Source organism: Hippocampus comes, unplaced genomic scaffold, assembly GCF_001891065.2.
Source record: "Hippocampus comes isolate QL1 unplaced genomic scaffold, H_comes_QL1_v1.1 scaffold39, whole genome shotgun sequence".
NCBI classification, from domain to species: domain Eukaryota; kingdom Metazoa; phylum Chordata; class Actinopteri; order Syngnathiformes; family Syngnathidae; genus Hippocampus; species Hippocampus comes.
Genome location: NW_017842054.1, coordinates 2555456 through 2574141, shown reverse-complemented (window position 1 = coordinate 2574141; position 18686 = coordinate 2555456). Strand labels below are relative to the sequence as shown.

Here is an 18686-nt window from a genome sequence, read left to right as displayed (position 1 = left end):
TTATGTGAAGATCAAAAGCTCGTTTTGACATCATGGCGGGCAACGGCGCGCCGCTGTTTGGATGAAGTGTGCAGCAGCAGGGGTGTCGGGAGAAGAACTGTGCCACGTCGTTGCTGGGCGGAGCATGAAATATTGGTGCAGTTGTCCCTCGAGGCTCATGTGTTGGAGGGAGTGGGGGGGAAGGGGAGTGGCGGGGTCCGTCCTCGATGAAAGGGGGTCACTGTGATGTGGTGTTTGTGAATTACAGTGGCAACTTGTTACGGAAAAAAATAAATGGAGCGTAGTACACTAAGCGGCCAACGAGATCCTACCATAGTCATTAGGCCACGCCCCTTAAAGGCACACAACCCACACACAAGTACTCCAGTACCAACAGGAATGACATTTCAAGTGTTTCAGGTCCCACCGCATATGCGATTGAAGTCCGGTTGATGCGTCTCCCTCCAGGATGTGCCGACCAAGCTGGTGGCCAAGGCGGTGCCCCTCCCCATGACGGTGCGCGGCCACTGGTTCCTCAGCCCGCGCACCGAGTACACGGTGGCGGTCCAGACGGCGTCCAAACAGACGGACGGGGACTACGCCGTGTCGGAGTGGAGCGAAATCGTCGAGTTCTGCACCGCCGGTGAGTCACGGTGACGATGATTTCCTCGCACTTTTAATTTCCTGAAATCTCGAGCAGTGTTTACATTTTTCAAATAACGACACGATGAGAAAATGACAATGTCACATCGGCGGCGAGCGATTTTTAAGAACAGGACCGCGGTCACCACATTGGTCATCCCTGGGTTGAAGAATCTAAAGAATATCAGAGTATTGTTCGATATTCTGTCCCCAGGCTAACCATTAGCTTGTCAATGGCATTTTCCCTTCTATGTTAGCATTCAGCTAGCAGGCTTTTTTTCAAGGCAGTTGTGTGTTTAAAGGCTTCTAAAACCACCACTGTTAATGTTAAGCCTTAGCATGTCAATGGCATGAGCCATGACATGCTAGCATTAAGCTGGCGGGGCGTGCTGAAGGCAGTGCTGTTCTGTTGTCTCTTTGTTTGATGTTTTCTTTGACACAAAACGGAGACTCTTTTCATTGTCGCGACTTTACGTTGGAGGTATCCTTGAAGAAGTCACTGCACCCTGAAAGATGCTCCATCATCGCAGCGGATGTGACCAAGCACTTTTCTCCTACATTAAGTACGCGAGCGAACGGTAACGAGATTCATCCAGATGGGGAGGATGGGGAGGGCGTTACGACGAGGGAAGGACGGTTGGGATTAAATAAAGCAGCGAGGCGAGCGCATGCGGTTTATCTGGCAACGTGGAGGTCAGGGCATTTAATGGCAGCAGAAGTTGATGTTGGGGGAGGGGAGGCAGCAGGTCATGTAAAGGGGGGGGTGACACGTACGTGTTAAGCAGCGCAAAAAGCAACGCTGCAAAGATTGTGAAGCTTTAGCTTAAAAAAAAACAAAAAAGTTTGCCACTTCCTTTTAGCGTGACAGCAGGCTCATTTGCATTCATCCCCCAACTCAGATGCCCTTTCAAGTACGCGCAAGCGTTCTTCTTTGCTCGCACAAAATGACGTTTGCCCCTTCTTTGCAGATTATTCCACAGTGCATCTCAACCAGCTCCTGGCGAAGGCCGAGGCCATCTCCGGACGGATGCTGCGCTTCTCCGTCTTCTACCGCAACCAGAATAAGGAATATTTTGACCACGCCAGGTAGCCCGTTGATGATGACGACATTAACTGTTTGATGCTATTTTTTGGACTGAAATTTGTGCCATTCGGTGGGTAACAAAAGACACGTTTCCTTTTTATTTTACATCCACGCATTTTACAGCTGAGATTCAAACCCAGAACCTCAGGACAGTGAGGCAGGTGTGCTCACCGTCCGTCCGACATCCTAACAACGGCAGATTTAAAAAGCCCACGCCAAAGATGCATTGTTAGTTCTTCACGATGTGCTGTTCAATGTTGACGTAATGGCGGCAGCACAAGCGGGCGAGCGAGCTCGGCCCTTGCGCTGCTTTTGTTTCCAGCACTTTGTCATCATGAAATCTGTCTTTCGACAAGCGCAATTCCCCTCGCTGCGCTAACGTCATTACGGCGGCGCAGACAAAATGCAGCAAAGCTTGCACGGGAGCCGCGTTGCATTGATTTCATTTTCGTTCTGCAAATGTAATCAACTTTGCCGTGATTTCTGAAACGCCGGTGTGGGATTCGGAAAAGACAAGAAGCTTGTTTTTGGAAGACACACATTTAGCACTTTAAACAAACTGTCGGTGCTGCTGTCTGTTGACTTTTTGTGATGGTGAAACCCACAGAAAGAAAGAGACATCCCGAAAGCTGGTAAAATGCACGAATGAGTTAAAAACGGGTCAAAGCTAATATTTAGTTGAATAATTGATGAAGGTGGTAGGATAAAAAGGTCATTTAATTGTCAAGCAACGAAAGTGCTGTTTTCTTGGCGACCTCGGTTGAAATCTTTGACGGCAAATAGCAAAACGAGGAATCGTGGAAATGTGACCGGAATTTAATTTTAGCGCTGTAGCATAATTGATGTCTGCCATCTAGTGGTGAACACTGTTATTACAGCTCTGCGACTGTCAAGTGTTTTCATTTTCTGAAATTATTCAAGGGCGAATAACTGCACAAGGCATCACCACGCCTTGCTTTTGACTTTACACACTTCATCCTCAGTCACGTGTCTTGATTTATGATTTTTTTTGGGTGTCTCTGCTGTTCCAGGGAGGAGCAGGGCAACCGGATGCTCCCGTCGGTGAAGGACAACAGCGGCAGCCACGGTTCTCCCATCAGCGGCAAGCTGGAGGGCCTTTTCTTCAGCTGCAACACGGAGTTCAACACGGGCAAGACCCCGCAGGACTCCCCGTACGGCCGCCATCGCTTCGAGGTGCGGGCCGACGCCCTGTTCAACCCCGACACCAACCTCTACTTTGGGGACTTCTACTGCATGTACACGGCCTACCACTACGTCATCCTGGTGCTGGCGCCCAAAGGCTCGAGCGGGGACGACTTCTGCAAGCAGAGGCTGCCCGCCCTCGACATCGCCGACAACCGCTTCCTCACGTGCCAGCGGGAGGAAGGCGGGGGCGACGGCGAAGGCCTGGTCTTCCGTCACGCCCAGGACGTGATCCTGGAGGTGATCTACACGGAGCCCGTGGACCTGGCGCTGGGCACGGTGGCCGAGATCAGCGGCCACCAGCTCATGAGTCTGTCCACCGTCAACGCCAAGAAGGACCCCAGCTGCAAGACCTGTAACATCAGCGTGGGACGCTAGCGGCAGGGGGCGAGACTTTTTTTCGGGGGGGCGGGACTTTTTGGGCGTGCACTGCAGCGGGGCAACACTTGCATGAAGCGGTGTGTTTCAGTACAGCCACACTTAAGGCCAGCTACACTGACATGCTAAGTCCAAGTTTTTTTTTTTTTTTTTTTGGTACCGTTACTTTTTCCTCGCCGAAAGTTCACATTCTGTTCTCGTACTCGAACTAATTCCGAATATTTGGGAGGAAGTTGAAAAAATGTTTTGTAGAAAAGGGAAAGAAAAATTCTCATAATACAGTTGAGGATGCCCTCCACATAACATGACGTAAACCGCAAAAAGTGAAATACATGATACAGAAAGTGTCTTTAAAAAAAACAAAAACAAATTAATAACAAATATAAACATTAATATATAGTATAAAATAATATCTAATAAATGTAGATTAAAATGACTTTTTCATTTGGTCAGGCGTAGTGACGCAATGCCCCGTCAACCCAATTTTCATCCAGGAAAAGGCTCCCGTTTCAACCCAAGCTCACAAACACGACTGCTTCTCGGCTTGATTTACATTTTTCTGTTTTGTTCTTGTTCTGCTCAAACGTCGTTCGTCTTTCTCGATTGATTTTGATCCCTTTTGTTTGCCGTTCCAGCGGGAGACACCTTCTCGCTACCTCCCAACTCTGGCATGGACTGATATTTCCGACTTTGCGAGGCCCCAGCTTCCTGTCATTTCTCAAAACCAAAGGTACTAAAAACAACTAAGACTTTAAAACAAAACAAAACAAAAAAAAAAAAACAAGCTGCGGAATCGGACTAACTCGTGCAACAGGCCTCGAAAGCGTGTACTGTGATGGACAAGCGTGATAACCTTTAAAAAACAAACAAAAAAAAAAAGCATGATGCAGTCTTTTTGCAGCACGGGTGTACTGTGAGTGTCGTCGCCATGACAACCAACCCTTTCTGCAACACTGTTGTCGTGTCGTGCAAAGTTTGGTGGAAAGGCAAAAAAAAAAAAAAGCCAAAAATCTACCGCCGGGGTAAATGTGAAAAAATATTTATTTTCTATTGACACATTCATATGTACATTTCGGGAAGAGTGTGTAGAATGTGACATCAAGCAGAAGTGCGCAGAGCTCTTGATTCGCGTCACTGAATTGAAGTGGAAAGTTCAGCAAGCCGACATATGAAGATGACGAGTCAAAGTGGAACTGTGATACACTGCAAACGGCAACTAGGTTGCTCTATATTGGTCTAGATATCTCTATCTCTCTCTCTATAGAGATATATAAATCTCTATAGAAAGAGAGAGAGAGAGAAAGATCGATAGCGATATATCGATCTCTCTCGGGAGTGATACAGATCTATAGATAGTTGTATACATCTATCTACACATGATAGCACAATGAAGGACTAAACCCTGACACTGTTTCACTGCTTGCATTTGATACAAATGAGTGGGTCACACTGACAAGGGGAGGGGAAAATAAACGAACCCAGATGAGAAAGTCAAAATTTGGCGGCTTTTTTTTTTTTTTTCTTCAAGAAAGTTGTATTTTGGAGAGAGAAGAAAACCAGGTTGTAACATTACACCACACTAACATGGACACTTTTTTTTTTTTTCCTGAAAATCAGTTTGGTGGATTGAGTTTTTTTCTTGAATATGGCCAACTGTGCTATGAGACTTTTTCTCATCTCCCTTCAGTGTGGCCCTATTACTCCCTCATGCAATTGATGCTTTTTTTTTTATTTAGAAAATGCATATTCCACAATCAGACAAAAATAAAGTCAGTGCCATGACACGCCAAAATGAATATTTACAAAAGTCCCAATGTACAAAAGCATCATCGTTGCATTCAGGGTCCTAAAGCTCGTCGACAACATCCACTTGCTTCATCTTGTGCTTTTTGGACGAAAAATAAATAACTTCCAACGCCACTGTCCTCCTGTAAAGTGCATCGTCATTACCTTTGTCATCGTCGTGACCAAGTCCTGTTGGCTTTGGACCAAGCGCTCTACTGCGAAGCTCAGTTGCTTTTGGCCGTGTCCTGTTTTTTGCTGAGCAGGGCCTCCAGCAGGCGCAGTTTGGCTTTGAGGTTCTTGTACTGGCAGTACTCCTCCGCCATGGGCCCACGGTCTTCCTTCTGACAGACCCTGTGGCAGGACAGACCACACTTTGCTCATCAGCAATTGGGGGGGGAGTGTTTAGGGGGATCGCAGCAACTTCCTTAACCGCTCCCTATGTTGCCTTACTCACATCATTTTGTACAGTGTCTATTGTAACCCAACGGGAAAAAAAAAGACTATTTCCACAGGATATGTACAGAGCAGAAAAAGTGTGTAGGTTTTTTTTTTTTGTTTTTTTCACTGAGCTTTTTCCATGCCGTGTTTAAGTGGAATTTCATTTGTGGAAGTTCCCCCCACCCCTTATACAGTGGTGCCTTGACTTGAATTTCATTACTTCCCTGATCACACTGGTAACCAGGTGGAAATAAGCCCCCCAAACGTTGCAAAACATTTTTAAGGCACATGCATATCAAACAGTAAACTGTAGCCCCTGCCCATCGGATAAATGGCAAAATAAGTCTGCTAATCATCTTTGGCCATTGAAATAAATGGAAATGCCATTAATTGCTTTCAGAGCCCCCCCCCCCCTCCAAAACAACCAAATCTTTTGTAATTTTTACTCAAACAGCACTGTACAGTACTTGACTCGAGGAAAACATGCACTAGTAACAAACTACATAGAATGTAAAAAAAAAAAAAAAAGCTTGTCCTTCATGATGCATGAATTCAATGGGAAATTTGTGTGTGGTCAGACAGAATTTTTTGCAGAGGATAAAGAATGTATACCTGTGAGTATTGTTGTATACACTGTCCGATTGTGTTCAACTACAACTTCTTTCAAGGTTTCAACATCAACGCCGGTTTCGTTAGCCCGTCAATGGCATTTTGCATTGTGTGTTAGCATTAAGCTAGTGGACTTTGTTTTTTTGGTTTGTTTAGTTTACATATCAATGTCTTGAAGCAAGCACTTTTGGGAAAAAAATATCCCCAGCAGTTAAACTGAAGTTGGCTGCACTCAAGTTTTTATACGCAACTCAAGACCCCAAAAACTTAAGCCAGGTCACTCCTAAAGTCGAGGCACCACTGGATTTCATTACATTTACTGAATTATGTTTGCTTGTTTTTGTTGTAAGCAATTGCCGCCCAGTTTGTTTAAAGAAGAATAAAAACCAAAAGCAAAGAAAGGGCCATTTCTTTGTGGGGGTGTGCGTACCTGCCACTCAGGGTATAGAAAAGCTCCTCAAACTCCCGCAGTGCTCGGTGGAGCCTCCGTTTTTCCAAGCGGGTGACCCGCAGATGATCCAGTAATTCCAATCTGCGTGATGAATAAGCGTGATGAATAAAAGTCACGATGAACGGGCCCTGGCGAGCCATTTTTCTTGTCCAAGAATTGAAATGATTGGAGACAGGGAAAAAAATAAATAAATAAAAGATTGAGTGTACACAATCCATACCTGGAGGCCTCATGGAGTGTTGCCATGGTGACGATCTGCGGCTGGAGACACTCGACTTCCTCCAAAGGCGACACCAGCGGCGTGTCGGACGCTTCCAAGGTGGGAGGGGGCAGCGGCCCCTCAAATGGCACGCTCTGCTGCCTCGGATTTTGCTCTTTGGGGTGGTCGTCGTCGGAGCCCTCCTCTTCCTCCTGCGATGCGACACGGACACGCACGCGAGCGCAAGCCACTTATTGCTTGTACAATAACAAAACGCAGTTTAAAAAAAAAAAGCTTCAATGATGCACATGGGGAAGGTTTCATGTAGTTTGCCCCCATTGCCACTAGAGGACAGCAAAGTACACTAAATAGGTTTAAAGAGAGAACTTTGTGCCAAAACATGTCTGTTTGAAAAATCAGCTTACTCCAAAATTTTGTGAGTCATTTCTTTTGCATCGCAAAAAAAAACCAAACAAACATGATTTTGTCTTGGTTTGCATAAAAAAAGAATTTCTAAATGTGCTGTTATTAGATTTGCATAGCAGCAGAGGAAACAGGATTTTTTTTTTAGTTGGGGTAAAAACACAAAAGCAATCGAAAATGCGTATCTTGAAATTTTGTAAGTTTTGTGCATATTTCTTTTGTTGAACAACCAAGGAAACACGATTTTGTTGTAAACTTTCTTTCGCGATGAGTGACCAGGTGGGGCGATCTCTCTACTCACGATGGTGGTGATGAGTGTGGGGGTGGCGGAGGAAAGCAGCAGCTCTTTGAGGAGGCGGTAGCGCTCGTACAAAGGTCTGACCAGCGACCGCTCGCTCACGCTACTCTAAAGACACCAACGGAGAGCCGACTCTTACCGACAATTGGCACACATTGGAGTATCCCCCACACCCCAAAAAAGAACTGCAAAATTAGGATGATCGCTGGAAATTGTTACCGAAAGAGGTGTGATGACAAAACATGTCGAGAGATAAAGACGGCTAAATCAAAAATGCGTTCCTACCGGGCGTCCGTGCAGACTCTCAAAGTAGAGCAACGACTTTTGCAGGCTGGACTTCTCCAAGCTCATCTGGGACCGGTTCATCTCCTGCACATCGAGACGCGTCACGGTCAACATTGGACTTTGCCTTCCGCCGAGAAGGTAGAGAGAACCTGGATGGCGTCGGGCAGGCGGAGCTCCCGCCGCCTCTCGGTCAGCGTGGTGCCGATGACGTGCAGCGTTTCCTCCACGCTGGGTTTGGCGTTGCTGTTGTTGTTGACTTGCCGGAGCTGCGCCGCCTCGCCGGGCGGACGGCCCTTCTCGAGCGCCGCCGGGTCGAAAGCGGCCTTGGAGACGCCTTCCGCCGCTTGACACAGCTTCAGCTCTGCGCGACCACACAGACCACCGCAAAGGACACGGGATCACATTGACTTTCTGTCCAAAAGATGAGGAACGTGTGTCATTTCGTTGGGTTTCACGTACAAAAAAAATACAATTTGAATTTTTTCTTTGGACTAACAAAGAATTTATTTTTGTTTTGCATTCAAACTAAAAAAAAAATGGCATCTTTAAATTTCACAATTTATTTTATCCAAGTCACCAAAGCACAAATAAAGTGTGCTTTAGATTCTGACTGTGCCTTCATCGCTTTAATTTCCTTCAGCTCGACGATATTACACAGAAAGCAGTTAATTAATGATTAAAAATGCTAACATGCAATTTAAACTCTATTATCTCCATTGGGTGTGTCAGAATAGATGTACAATTTGATCTAATGGGCCACGGGGCTTCATTTTATTTCACCATTTCCCAACGAGTTCAGAAGTTCAAGCGTTCAAGTTCACCTTGGGCAGCTTCTAAACAACAGCAGCAAAAAAAGAAGTTTCCTGCTGTTCATTTCTATAAGGAGTAAATCGCGCTTCATAATTGTAGGAGGAGCCCGGGCGAAAAGGGAAGAAATTGAAATCACTCCCCCACTGTGTCATTTTCAGTCATTGGGCCCGAAGGGAATTGTAATTGGTGAGAGAAGTCAATTTAGAAGTCGAAGCATTGAAGCATTGGAGTGCAGAGAACATGCTGCTTTTACAACAGCGGTTCTAAAACTACGGTCCGTGCCCCCACGGGCGTCCATGAAATAATTTGCATTATCATGTCGTATCATTGAAAGAAAGTGCATACTTACTGGGTACTTTGGGGGCTGGCGTGGCAATAAAACAAATATCATAACCATTTATTTCTACCTCCTCTTAGCTTTGGGACAATTAAAAGCGGGATAAAAAGTGTTGATACAGAACTAGGAATAATTCCCTTTTCAAGAACAAAGGAAGGAATTATTTCAATAATATTTTTTTTTTTTTTTTACAGCAGCTAGTCTCAGTGTGCATGATGAGTACAGCATGTGTTTCACGAAAGAATCACTGAATTGAAGACAATTAACATTTGTTTCTCCGGGACATTCTTCTAAGTACAGTTCAACTGTATTTAAAAAGCACAAATAAAGTGTGCTTTTTTTTTTTTTTTTGCATTTCACATTTAAAAAAAAAAACGTACTGTGCCTCCAAATATAAGTTCTCCTTTTCACATTACGTTTCACATACAAACAAAAAAGCTATTAGTTTTCATCCAAATCATTAAAAAGTTTGTTTCACATGAAAACAAATAGCAACACAAAAAAATACATAAAAATAAATACCAACAGCTGTATTTATTTTTATGTAAAAAGAGAATAAAATATTCAAATTCTTCAACAAAAAAAAAAAATTGTGTCTCTTTTGATGAGCAATGAAGAAAAGTGTTTTTGTTGTGCTTTGCATAAAAACTACCAAATGACGGTTCGAAAATTTGGTTTCTCCTTCACCAAACCATGTTTTGATTCGTTCAACAAAAAACTTTGACTTTGATGAACAACGAAAAGAGTTTTTGTTGATTTTTGCCTCAAAGCAAAGTGTAAGCCAAGTGACCTTTGAGCTGCTTGCGGCTCTTCAGAAGCTCCTTGATCAGTCGGGCAACTTCAGGATGTGCGGTCTTGTCATAACAGGAAGGCTGAAAGAAAGCAAACAAACCAAAACAAAACCATCATCCCAAGTCGTGACGTGCCGTTCGTGATGCGGTGGTGAGACGAGAGCCCTCGGCAGGCAAAGCGTGAGTCAGCCGCTCGCTTCGACTTTGGCGCTCACCTTGAGCCGCTCCTGCTCAAAATGCTCCTCCAGCTGTCTGATCCTCCTCCTCAAAGTCTGAACGTGTCTTTTCAACACGGACACGGACAGGGAGCAGTCGGCTGCCTCGGCGCGGACGCTGCAGCGCGCCCTGCGCATCCAAACAGACAAACTAACAAATTCATAAAAGAGTCAAACCGAAAAGAGGAGATGTAGAACTCAAAAAAAAAAAAAAAAAATCCCCCAAGAAACAAGATCAACTTTGAAATAAAAAAAGTGGTCACCAAAGAAAGGGAAAACGTTTGTTGTTGTAGTTTCACTTTTTAGCCGATGACGATTAACGTTCATATTCGGAATCTCCAAATGACGCCTCCGATCAGTGAGCAAAGCGTGACAAAATATGAGAGCGTCTGTCTCTCACATGCGGAGATGCTGCGAGCACGGCGGCGACGGGGCAGCGTCGGGGTCCAGGTTGTAGCGAAGGCTGCCGCTCAGGTTGGGGCAGCGAGGCGACGGGACGGGGCACTCGCCGGTGGTGAAAGCGGAGAGGGAGAGCAGGGGAGGGCCGCCCGGCGAGCTGGCTGGGGGGTCGCCGCTTCCCGGGGCTCCCTCGGGAGGGGAGGCGCCGGACGCAGCGGGAGTGCACCAAGAATCCTGGGACGGGGCTGCTGGACAGACGACGACACGACAACGAAATTTCAACTCTATTTTGGGAAGTCACTTTTTTTTTTTGTGTATGCACAAGATGTCAAAAAAATTTGGAGGGAAAAGATACGACGAAAAAAAAAATTGGACAATTTTTCCCCCTCTTTTGTAAAGAGAAACAAATACTAAGGGACAAATTGTCGTACGCATTAAGGGGCCAGAAAAAGAACTTCTTTGATTCATTATGTAACATGGTCAGAATTACTTTCCAATCACCATGTACATGCAGAAACGTGCTATTGTGTGTGTGTGTGTGTGTGTGCGCGCGCGCACTCACTGCGCCGCGATGAGTCGATGGTGTCCTGAGCTGGTGTTGTCGGAGGCGAGTGGAGGAGCGGCTCGTGCTGGAAACGCGGGCTCGGCTGCTGCCCGCTCAAGAGAGGCTGCTGGTGGGCTGGCAGGTTCTTCTGCTCTGGGGGGTCTTCTTGCTCCAAGCCGGGGGGGCTAAAATCAGCCTCCAGGGCTTGGAGCTTGAGGGAGGGGCTCTGGAAGCAGAAGCAGAACATGGCGACTTCCCTGAGCTTGAAAAGTCCTCCGGAGGAATGAGGCGAGAGTCCCTCCCGGGAAAAGGTGTCGCGCCGCGTTGAGTCGTCACGAATGGCGTCCTTTCCTCACGTCTCCGACATGGCCTCGTTTCGTGGTCGCGCTCAATCCAAAAAGTCAGAAGGACCGCCGGCCAAAGCCGTCGGCGTCCAAGTGGAGGATTCGCGACCGGAGCCCATCATGCGGGAATCCACGGCGAGCGGAAAAAGGACGAGGGACGCACATGGCGTCGTCGCCCCCCCCTGGCCGGCATTCCCCCGCTCAACTGCCTCCACATGGATTATTCATCCGGCGCCACACGAAGGGGCGCGGCGGGAATACCGCTCGTGTCGTTGCGTGCGGCGTGGGTGTGTGCGTGCGTGCTCGGGGAGGGAGGGGGAAGAGAAAAGGAGGAGGATGATGATGTTGGGCGGGGGTCGCCACGGCAACGTTGTCAGAGCCGGCCAGGGCGGCTACGCGATGACGGCGCTGCGGGAGTCACGTCGCTCTCGTGAACCAACGTTGGAGGCTGCAATGAAAAGCAGTTTTGCTTTGAGGCATTTTGGGAGAGGACGCGAAGTGGGGGGGGGGGGCATATAAGTAGCTCTGACATCATCATCATCATCATGGCTTCCGACGCTCCTTTCTCACGCTCCTGCGCTGTTCATTCATAAAAAAACACAGCATAGTGCGTCACAAGGGCAGGAAAGGGAGGAAGGCGGGGGAGGATTTCGGGAGAGGGCATCGGCACACGAGGAGGGAGGGGGGCCACAACCAAACGTGCTTCAAGACGCAAGTCCAAAAATAAAATAAATACTTACACGAGCATCGAAGGTGCCCCGTTGTCACAGATTAGGAGTCGAAAAATGGCAGCGAGGATGGAGGCATCCGTTGGACGTCATAGCCAGTGGAATTGTCAGTGTGGGTGTGTGTGTGTGTGTGTGTGTGTGTGTGTGTGTGTGTGTGTGTGTGTGTGTGTGTGTGTGCGCGCATCAGGAGAAGCGTCACCACCTCCTCCTCCTCCTTTTGCCTGAAGGGGGACAAACACAGTGACGGTGTGTCGTTGTGCTGCGGCCCATCGAGCGCGGCACGTACACACAAGGAACGGCGACAGAAACCACATGACAAACAAAATCTGATTTTGCGACAAGTTTGTGCGCTTTGAATGCCAACGTGCAGGATTCGGGACATCTCGAGAGTGGTGACGGAAGTTTCTGCCCTTGTAAAGATCTCCCTTTCGTTTCGGATTCATTTTTGAAGGGATGAATTTACCGATGCGTCTAGGAAGTGGCCTCATTCTGAGAAAAGATATTGGAAAAATTCGTTTTACGCAACTGCAACCGCAATAAAAATGTACGTGTTGCGAGGACACAAAGTTCATTTCGTGACCCTCGGAGCCGAAAATCATCCCTCGCCGTGGATCTGGATGGAAAAGTGCAGCCTGGGTCGCCAAACACCAACATTCGCTCATTAACCTGCTTTTTTGTTGGAAAATTTGCACTCAACAGTTTTGTTCTGTTAAAAAAATAATAATAATAATTACATTAAAAAATGTAATTAAAAAAAGCACATTTTTTGCACGCATTTGCACTAGACGTGTGACACACACACAATTATGAGACAAATGGTGTCTATATTTGGAATCAATATTGTCTCAAATCTGTCCCAAAGTTTGTGTATTCATGTATGTGTGTGTGTGTGTGTGTGTGTGTGTTGTGGCTCCGTGTTGCTCGGAGGCCATCTGGCAAGTCCATTAAGGTTCTGCTTTAGTCATGCGTGACATCAGCGAGGCACAAATGAGACAACCTGTCCTGCAGCTCTGCTCTCTGGAAGCAGTGTGCCACCCTCCCTACTAGGTCAGCAGCGCAAAGTAGCCGGTTAGCAGTCATGTGACCCGCCCCCCCCCCCAACCCCCTGGGCGGCTCCGTGTTATTTGGACTGGAATCATATCAAAAGCGTGTCTGTGGGCATCGCACTGCTCCAATAACCCACTTGTCACAACGAGCGCAGGACGAGCCGAGCCAAGGCGAGTCAAGCTGGCTCAAAGGAGGACAAGAAGGGCCGCAGCGTCCCAAGAAATCACATCACGTCAGGGGAGATGAAAACAGCAATGTCAGCCAGGCCTTTTTTTTTTTGGGTGGGGGACAACTTCCGAGCCAACTTTACCAAAGTGACATGACTTGTTTTGTCACGCAAATCAGACGCCGGCTACTTTGAGCCACATGATTGAAAATCACAAGCAATCAAATTTATAAGGGAATGTGCGTACAAAATCACCGTAGGTGTTGATCTGAACAAGTATGAGAAGCATCCAAAACATTTGACTGAACAAAGGCAGATTTATCAAACACTGTTAAGCCAGCAAGATTAAGGCATTTAATGCAGCACTTCCTGTTTGTCCTTTTATTTTGAAACCTCTTCACACCATTTCCGGTGTATTGCTTAGCGGACAGGGTTGAATCTAGTTCCAGTGTTGTAGTTTCTCGTCGTTTAGTAAATTCTCGTGACAAAGGTAGGCCTTCAATGCCAGAGATCACGTCATGAGCTACCTCAGGCGTCGTCGATAGATTTGTGCGACAAGCTGAGGGTTAAAAAACATCCGACGACCCAGATGAGTCATTACGGGCCTGCTGTAGGACTGCAACATCAAGTTGAGCGAAGGCCTCCGCCCTCCACCAAGGCCAAACTATGAACAGGAGTGAAAATCCATTTTGGAGCTGGAGCTCATCCCAGCGGACATTTGGCAAGCGGCGTGGGGTACATCCTGGACCGGTAGCATTTCATTGCAGGACACTTAACAGCCAAGCAACCGTTCACACTCGACAGTCACAAAATTTGGTCCGTGGCTGCTTGCGGAGGATTACAAAATCCATCGTGACTCAGAAGGTGTAAATTAATTCCTGTGTCAGAACATGCTAAGCACTAGCTCATCGCGCTGAAAAGATTCAGAATAATATAAAGTGGGATTGTTTTGGCCGAAAAGATTGCATTGTGACTCAAAAAATAAAAATTCCTATCAGGACCTTTCTTGAGATTCACACTAAAAACTAATCCATTAACGGTTTTAAGATGTTAAATAAATTAAAGTTGAAGAATATCAACATGACCATTGCATCCTTCAATTTTTTTCTGCGTTTGCGCGGGAGGAAAACCTTTGGCTGCGGCACCCGCGGCGAAGCAACAGATGAAGCGCACAAGACTGCAAACAACAACAACAACAAGGCGCTTTTCCATCGACGTGGCCGGCAGTCAAGCGGACGGCTGACGTGAGGGAGGCTTCCATTAGCAAAAGGAGATTCGCAGGCGCAAAGAGCACTCCAGAGTCAACAAGCCACTTCCCCTGGAGGCTCACTCGCTGCCTTCCATTACAGCGTGAGCCCAAATACGACACACAACACAATCTGGCCAGTTGTCGGCCATTCGGTGCGCTACACGCGACGGCAGCACACGCATTCAAACAACATGGTCAGGCTGTTGTCCACACAAGGAGCTCAGCATCTGTCTTCAATATGAGGGTTTTTTTTTTTATATATATAATAACTCAGCTTTTTTTGACATTGGCAAGAACTTCAAAAAGTCACCTCAGAAGTGTTGAGGGTTGGAGGACGCCGGGGAAGGTGGGCGGGAGATGCCGGGGGGCAAAGGGAGGATCTTGTGCTTCCGGATAAGATGGACCATCACGGTGTTGCACACGTTCTGCTCCTCCAGCATCTTGGAGCCGGCGGGAACGCTGCAAAGGGAAACAAAAAAAAAAAAATTGTGAAACACTGCCATCTAGTGGAGAGGGTCGTGCACAGCACAAACATCATTTGATTGTCCAGCGGCGTCTCGAGATCTGAGGGACCCGGATGTGACCGTTGCCTTTAAGAAAATATTATTTTTGCAAAGTTACTTTTTTGGGGATGTTATCGGCTTTTTTTTCTGCAGGCTAAAATCTAACAGAATAGTTCGAAATGATGAACATCAAAGCGGGAGCACTTCCGTTTTTGGCGAAACGCCATCATGAATAAGTCATGCTAGCAATGTAGCAGCCTCGACGAGATCGAGAAACGACTCGCAACTGACCTGCCGGGTTAACGAAACATTAAATGAATCGAAAATTCAAATCTCGGGAGCAGTTTCAAGGCTGCGCGCGACACGGCTTCATCAGATCACTGTGCTGCTATTAAATTCAAAGTATGGACACATTGGGATTTAATTCCATTGCTACTGGGCTCCATTTATCGCGGCTGCCAGTATTCGAGACCATTAAATGGTGCGAGAGGAGGTCGCCATAGCAACAAGACAGCCCCCGAGGTCCAAGTGGCTGCTATTTTGTTGTAATTGCTTTCACATCATCAGTATGTGAATTCAAATTTGTCGAGGCGACGCGTTCGGCTTGAAGTCATCAAAGTCTCCAATGTGGCGTGTAAAAATAGAGCCATGAACCTGACAGCACCAGACGGTTGAGGGACCCCTCAGGACGCCTCATGTGAGCCGCATGCGCAACGCTCAAGCGTGCAAGCGTTACATGTCCCCCTCCAACAACTTACTGAAAGATGCAAGGTCCAAAAACGGTGGCGAGGGTGTCCACCGTCATGTGATTCAATTGGCTGCAAGCCGCCAACTTGGAAAGGAAGTCGGCAAAGTACAACAGGACGGCGAGGTTGTCGTCCGGGATGCGGCAGAGGTGTTTTTTCAAGGCCAAGTTCAACTGGGCTTCGTCTGGATTGGCTACAGAGTAAACATGAAAAGGGACAAGAATGCGACTTCATCAAGTCTTCACAATCATGTGATTTACTCTCGGGAATGTGAATTCATTAGACTATTCAGCCCATTCCTCATGAAAACACCACCGGTGGTCCCCGATTGAGACATTTTGTAAAAGTCTCTGGAGGAATTGGCTAAAGCAGGATATGCACACCTACATACCAACAAGGGAATGGGACTCAATAACGAAGCGACCTTAGGATGGCGCTGTTGCCAGACACAAATAGTGGAGCAGGTGGAATGATGTCAATATGTTGGAGTGCTTTTCAGCGTTCTCAGGATGTTTTAGGGAAGGCAAAAGCTGAGGTGAGAAAATGAGCACGGAATCCAACACAGTGCAGCTCAGCTTCTGGCAAGCGCACATCATGGTTCTTCTCTTCTTCTATATACAAAAGAAAAGCGGGATTTATTTAGCATCGCGTTCCCTAACTGCAGGGAAAGTCAACCAAAGCAAACCAAGGTACAAGGTTTTTCCAAGGGATTTTTCTTTTTTCTCGATGTCCCTGTGGCACCACAGCGCCTCCTACAGGTCGGTCTTGGCATTAGGACAAACATCTACTTTGGGGAGGAGACTCACAATGGTTGGTATAGTTGAACTGGCTTTAAAATCAACAACTGGCTGTAACTGGCATTTTTTTTTTTTGCCAAGGTCATGCCGGTTCGAGATTACCTCTGAAGCTCTGCACGAGATTTCTGCGTTGGTACTCGGGGACGATGGGGTCAGGCAGCTGTTGAAAGAAGAGCTTGAGGAGCGAAGCCACAGTGGGCACTTGCTCCAGCTCCAGATTGACTTTCTCGCCATGATCCAGCCGCCGTCTCAATTGGTGGATCTTCGCCACTGAGCCGCCCACGCGAAAAAGATCTTTGTAGTCCATCGCTGACGACGAAAGAAAATGGAGTCACAAATTGGCGGGACAATTACTCACACAGAGTAAGACGCGTCATAGGTTGTGCCCAGCGGTTACCGTTTTTCTCCAAGAACTCGACCATATCTCGTAAGACGAGCGGTACGCCGTGGATCATCTTCCCGTTTTGTCTCAGCGTCTGTAGGGAAACGCCAAACACACACGTGGGCGCCACTCCAGACTTTGGGACCCGGACAGGAGCGGTAAGATCCGGGTTGAAATGAAGACTGAACCACAGCCTTATTGCCGAAGACCTTTCACGCTGTCAAGGGGAGAAGAGGCAACAACGTGAATGGCTTGTGGTCGGGGCTGCCCAAACTTGACACTATGCCCGCTGGCACACCAAGCGATGCGATCTAAGGTGACTGAACTGGACCTTCACAAAAGAAATGCAAGCGTTTGTCTTTCAATCAAAATTACAGCTGGTAATTTTGAAATGACTGACCGTTTAGATACCTCCAAATGCAGACGAATGTGGACATAAGCGACTGGAGTTTTACTTACGTAGAATAATGAAAGTTTTCCTCCCATGTTGCGGCCACATCCACTGGCACGTCAAGCACTCGACTCTGTGGCTATTTGGGTTCTTTTTCTTCATTTGCTGCCATTTGCTCTCAGGAAGGGTTGCCTAATGTAGGAAAAAGCCCGACTTTTCCATTCTATTTTGAATGTGTTCTTCAATTAATTATAGCGCGAGACAGCCATTTGGTTTCGATTAGGGACTAATTAATGAGGTCGGTTTTGGCTGTACGCCTCCCCTGCGCCGCCCACAAAAAACAATCGAAAAAAGACGAAGCAACATCCTGACTTGACGTTACTATCGCTGAAGAACTAAGTAAGACACTTGAGGGTTTTAAAGGAAGACAAATACTAAACTGAGTCTGGACAGAGCGTGCTTGTGTTGTGCCTTCTTTGTATCACGGGTCGGCGAGACGTCGGACGGAAATACCGGCGCGACGTTATGAACGCTTACAACTTCCGGGTTTAAGATGAAACGTAAATAATGACCTATCGACGGGTTTTTGTGTTCTCGGTTCATCTACACGTAATGAATAGCGTTGCGTGATCAACTTATTTTAAAATTGGCGTCATGTCGACGCTTTCTTTGATCAACACTCGCGTTATCGTGGTCAATCTCCTTCCGTGGCTGTCGACGTCGGAAGCCACGCCCATAACCTGTCACAGCAGCCTGATTAGCATAATTTGGGATGTCAATAAACCATGTTACTTGGTGGTGGTGGTGGGGGGGGATATAAACTATTGTATCTAAAAAAAAAAAAAACAACTATTTTTAAACCACAATCACGTGCATTCAATCTGCAGCGATAATTTACCCCCCTGTGCCGAAATAAGGTAACCAAAATATGAACAAGAATGTTTGGGAGATAAAGGAAGCAGGTGTACCAGGAGAAAACCCATTAAATTCAAATCCCGCAACCTGTCAACTGTGAGGTAAACATGCTTACAATTTAGAACTAATCCATCATAAACGTTCATACAATAATCAAATAGCTATACTCATTGAGTAGTATCCATCCGTACACTGCATGAAAGAAGCGCGCAGTTGTAAAGACTTCAAAACATCTTTAATTGGCACAATGCATAGAAAATAACAGAACTGAAATAAATTACATACATATAAGTGTAAGAAAACAGGCATAAGTGTCTATGCAAAGTCACTGTCCGTTGCATCGCATCTGCACCCTATACTGTGTTCAGAGACAACCCAAGAAAAAAAACAACAACAAACTTTACCTGCTACTCGAACTATTTTCAGTGGTCTCCTGAACAACATCCAAGTGATTCTCAAAGCCTACGTGTGATTGCATGTACACAGTTCTAACTTAAGACATGACTTACAGATCTACAGGCAGGTGCATATATATATATATATATATA

The 18686-nt window shown here is 46.6% G+C and overlaps 3 protein-coding genes across 4 annotated transcripts in view; 1 reads left to right on the top strand and 2 right to left on the bottom strand.

Annotated features, from left to right (window-relative positions):
* The window catches only part of phyhiplb (phytanoyl-CoA 2-hydroxylase interacting protein-like b), a 17307-nt gene extending 13019 nt beyond the window's left edge, over positions 1-4288 (top strand). Inside the window, exon 5 of the mRNA XM_019860204.1 lies at positions 2737-4288. Within this exon, the coding sequence (XP_019715763.1) occupies positions 2737-3286 (550 nt within the window). The 3' untranslated portion in view covers positions 3287-4288. The remainder of the gene's footprint in view (positions 1-2736) is intronic.
* A 646-nt stretch (positions 4289-4934) lies between these two features.
* fam13c (family with sequence similarity 13 member C) lies at positions 4935-12111 on the bottom strand. 2 transcript variants are annotated; one of them, XM_019860199.1, is made up of 11 exons: positions 11955-12111; positions 10889-11662; positions 10328-10574; positions 9928-10057; positions 9712-9793; positions 7924-8135; positions 7775-7858; positions 7493-7597; positions 6790-6980; positions 6549-6650; positions 4935-5422 (listed from the first exon to the last, which is right to left on the bottom strand). In XM_019860199.1, the coding sequence occupies exons 2-11, from the start codon at positions 11115-11117 to the stop codon at positions 5296-5298; spliced, it is 1509 nt and encodes a 502-aa protein (XP_019715758.1). In that variant the 5' UTR covers positions 11118-11662; positions 11955-12111; the 3' UTR covers positions 4935-5295. The 2 variants fall into 2 exon arrangements, with proteins under 2 accessions (XP_019715758.1, XP_019715759.1); XM_019860200.1 differs by having other exon boundaries at positions 10328-10571.
* Positions 12112-12128: 17 nt separating this feature from the next.
* On the bottom strand, positions 12129-17927 carry LOC109510110 (protein FAM13A-like). The gene is made up of 6 exons (XM_019860202.1): positions 17292-17927; positions 16848-17049; positions 16553-16759; positions 15666-15846; positions 14715-14863; positions 12129-12163 (listed from the first exon to the last, which is right to left on the bottom strand). The coding sequence occupies exons 1-5, from the start codon at positions 17316-17318 to the stop codon at positions 14716-14718; spliced, it is 765 nt and encodes a 254-aa protein (XP_019715761.1). The 5' UTR covers positions 17319-17927; the 3' UTR covers positions 12129-12163; position 14715.
* Positions 17928-18686: the final 759 nt, after the last annotated feature.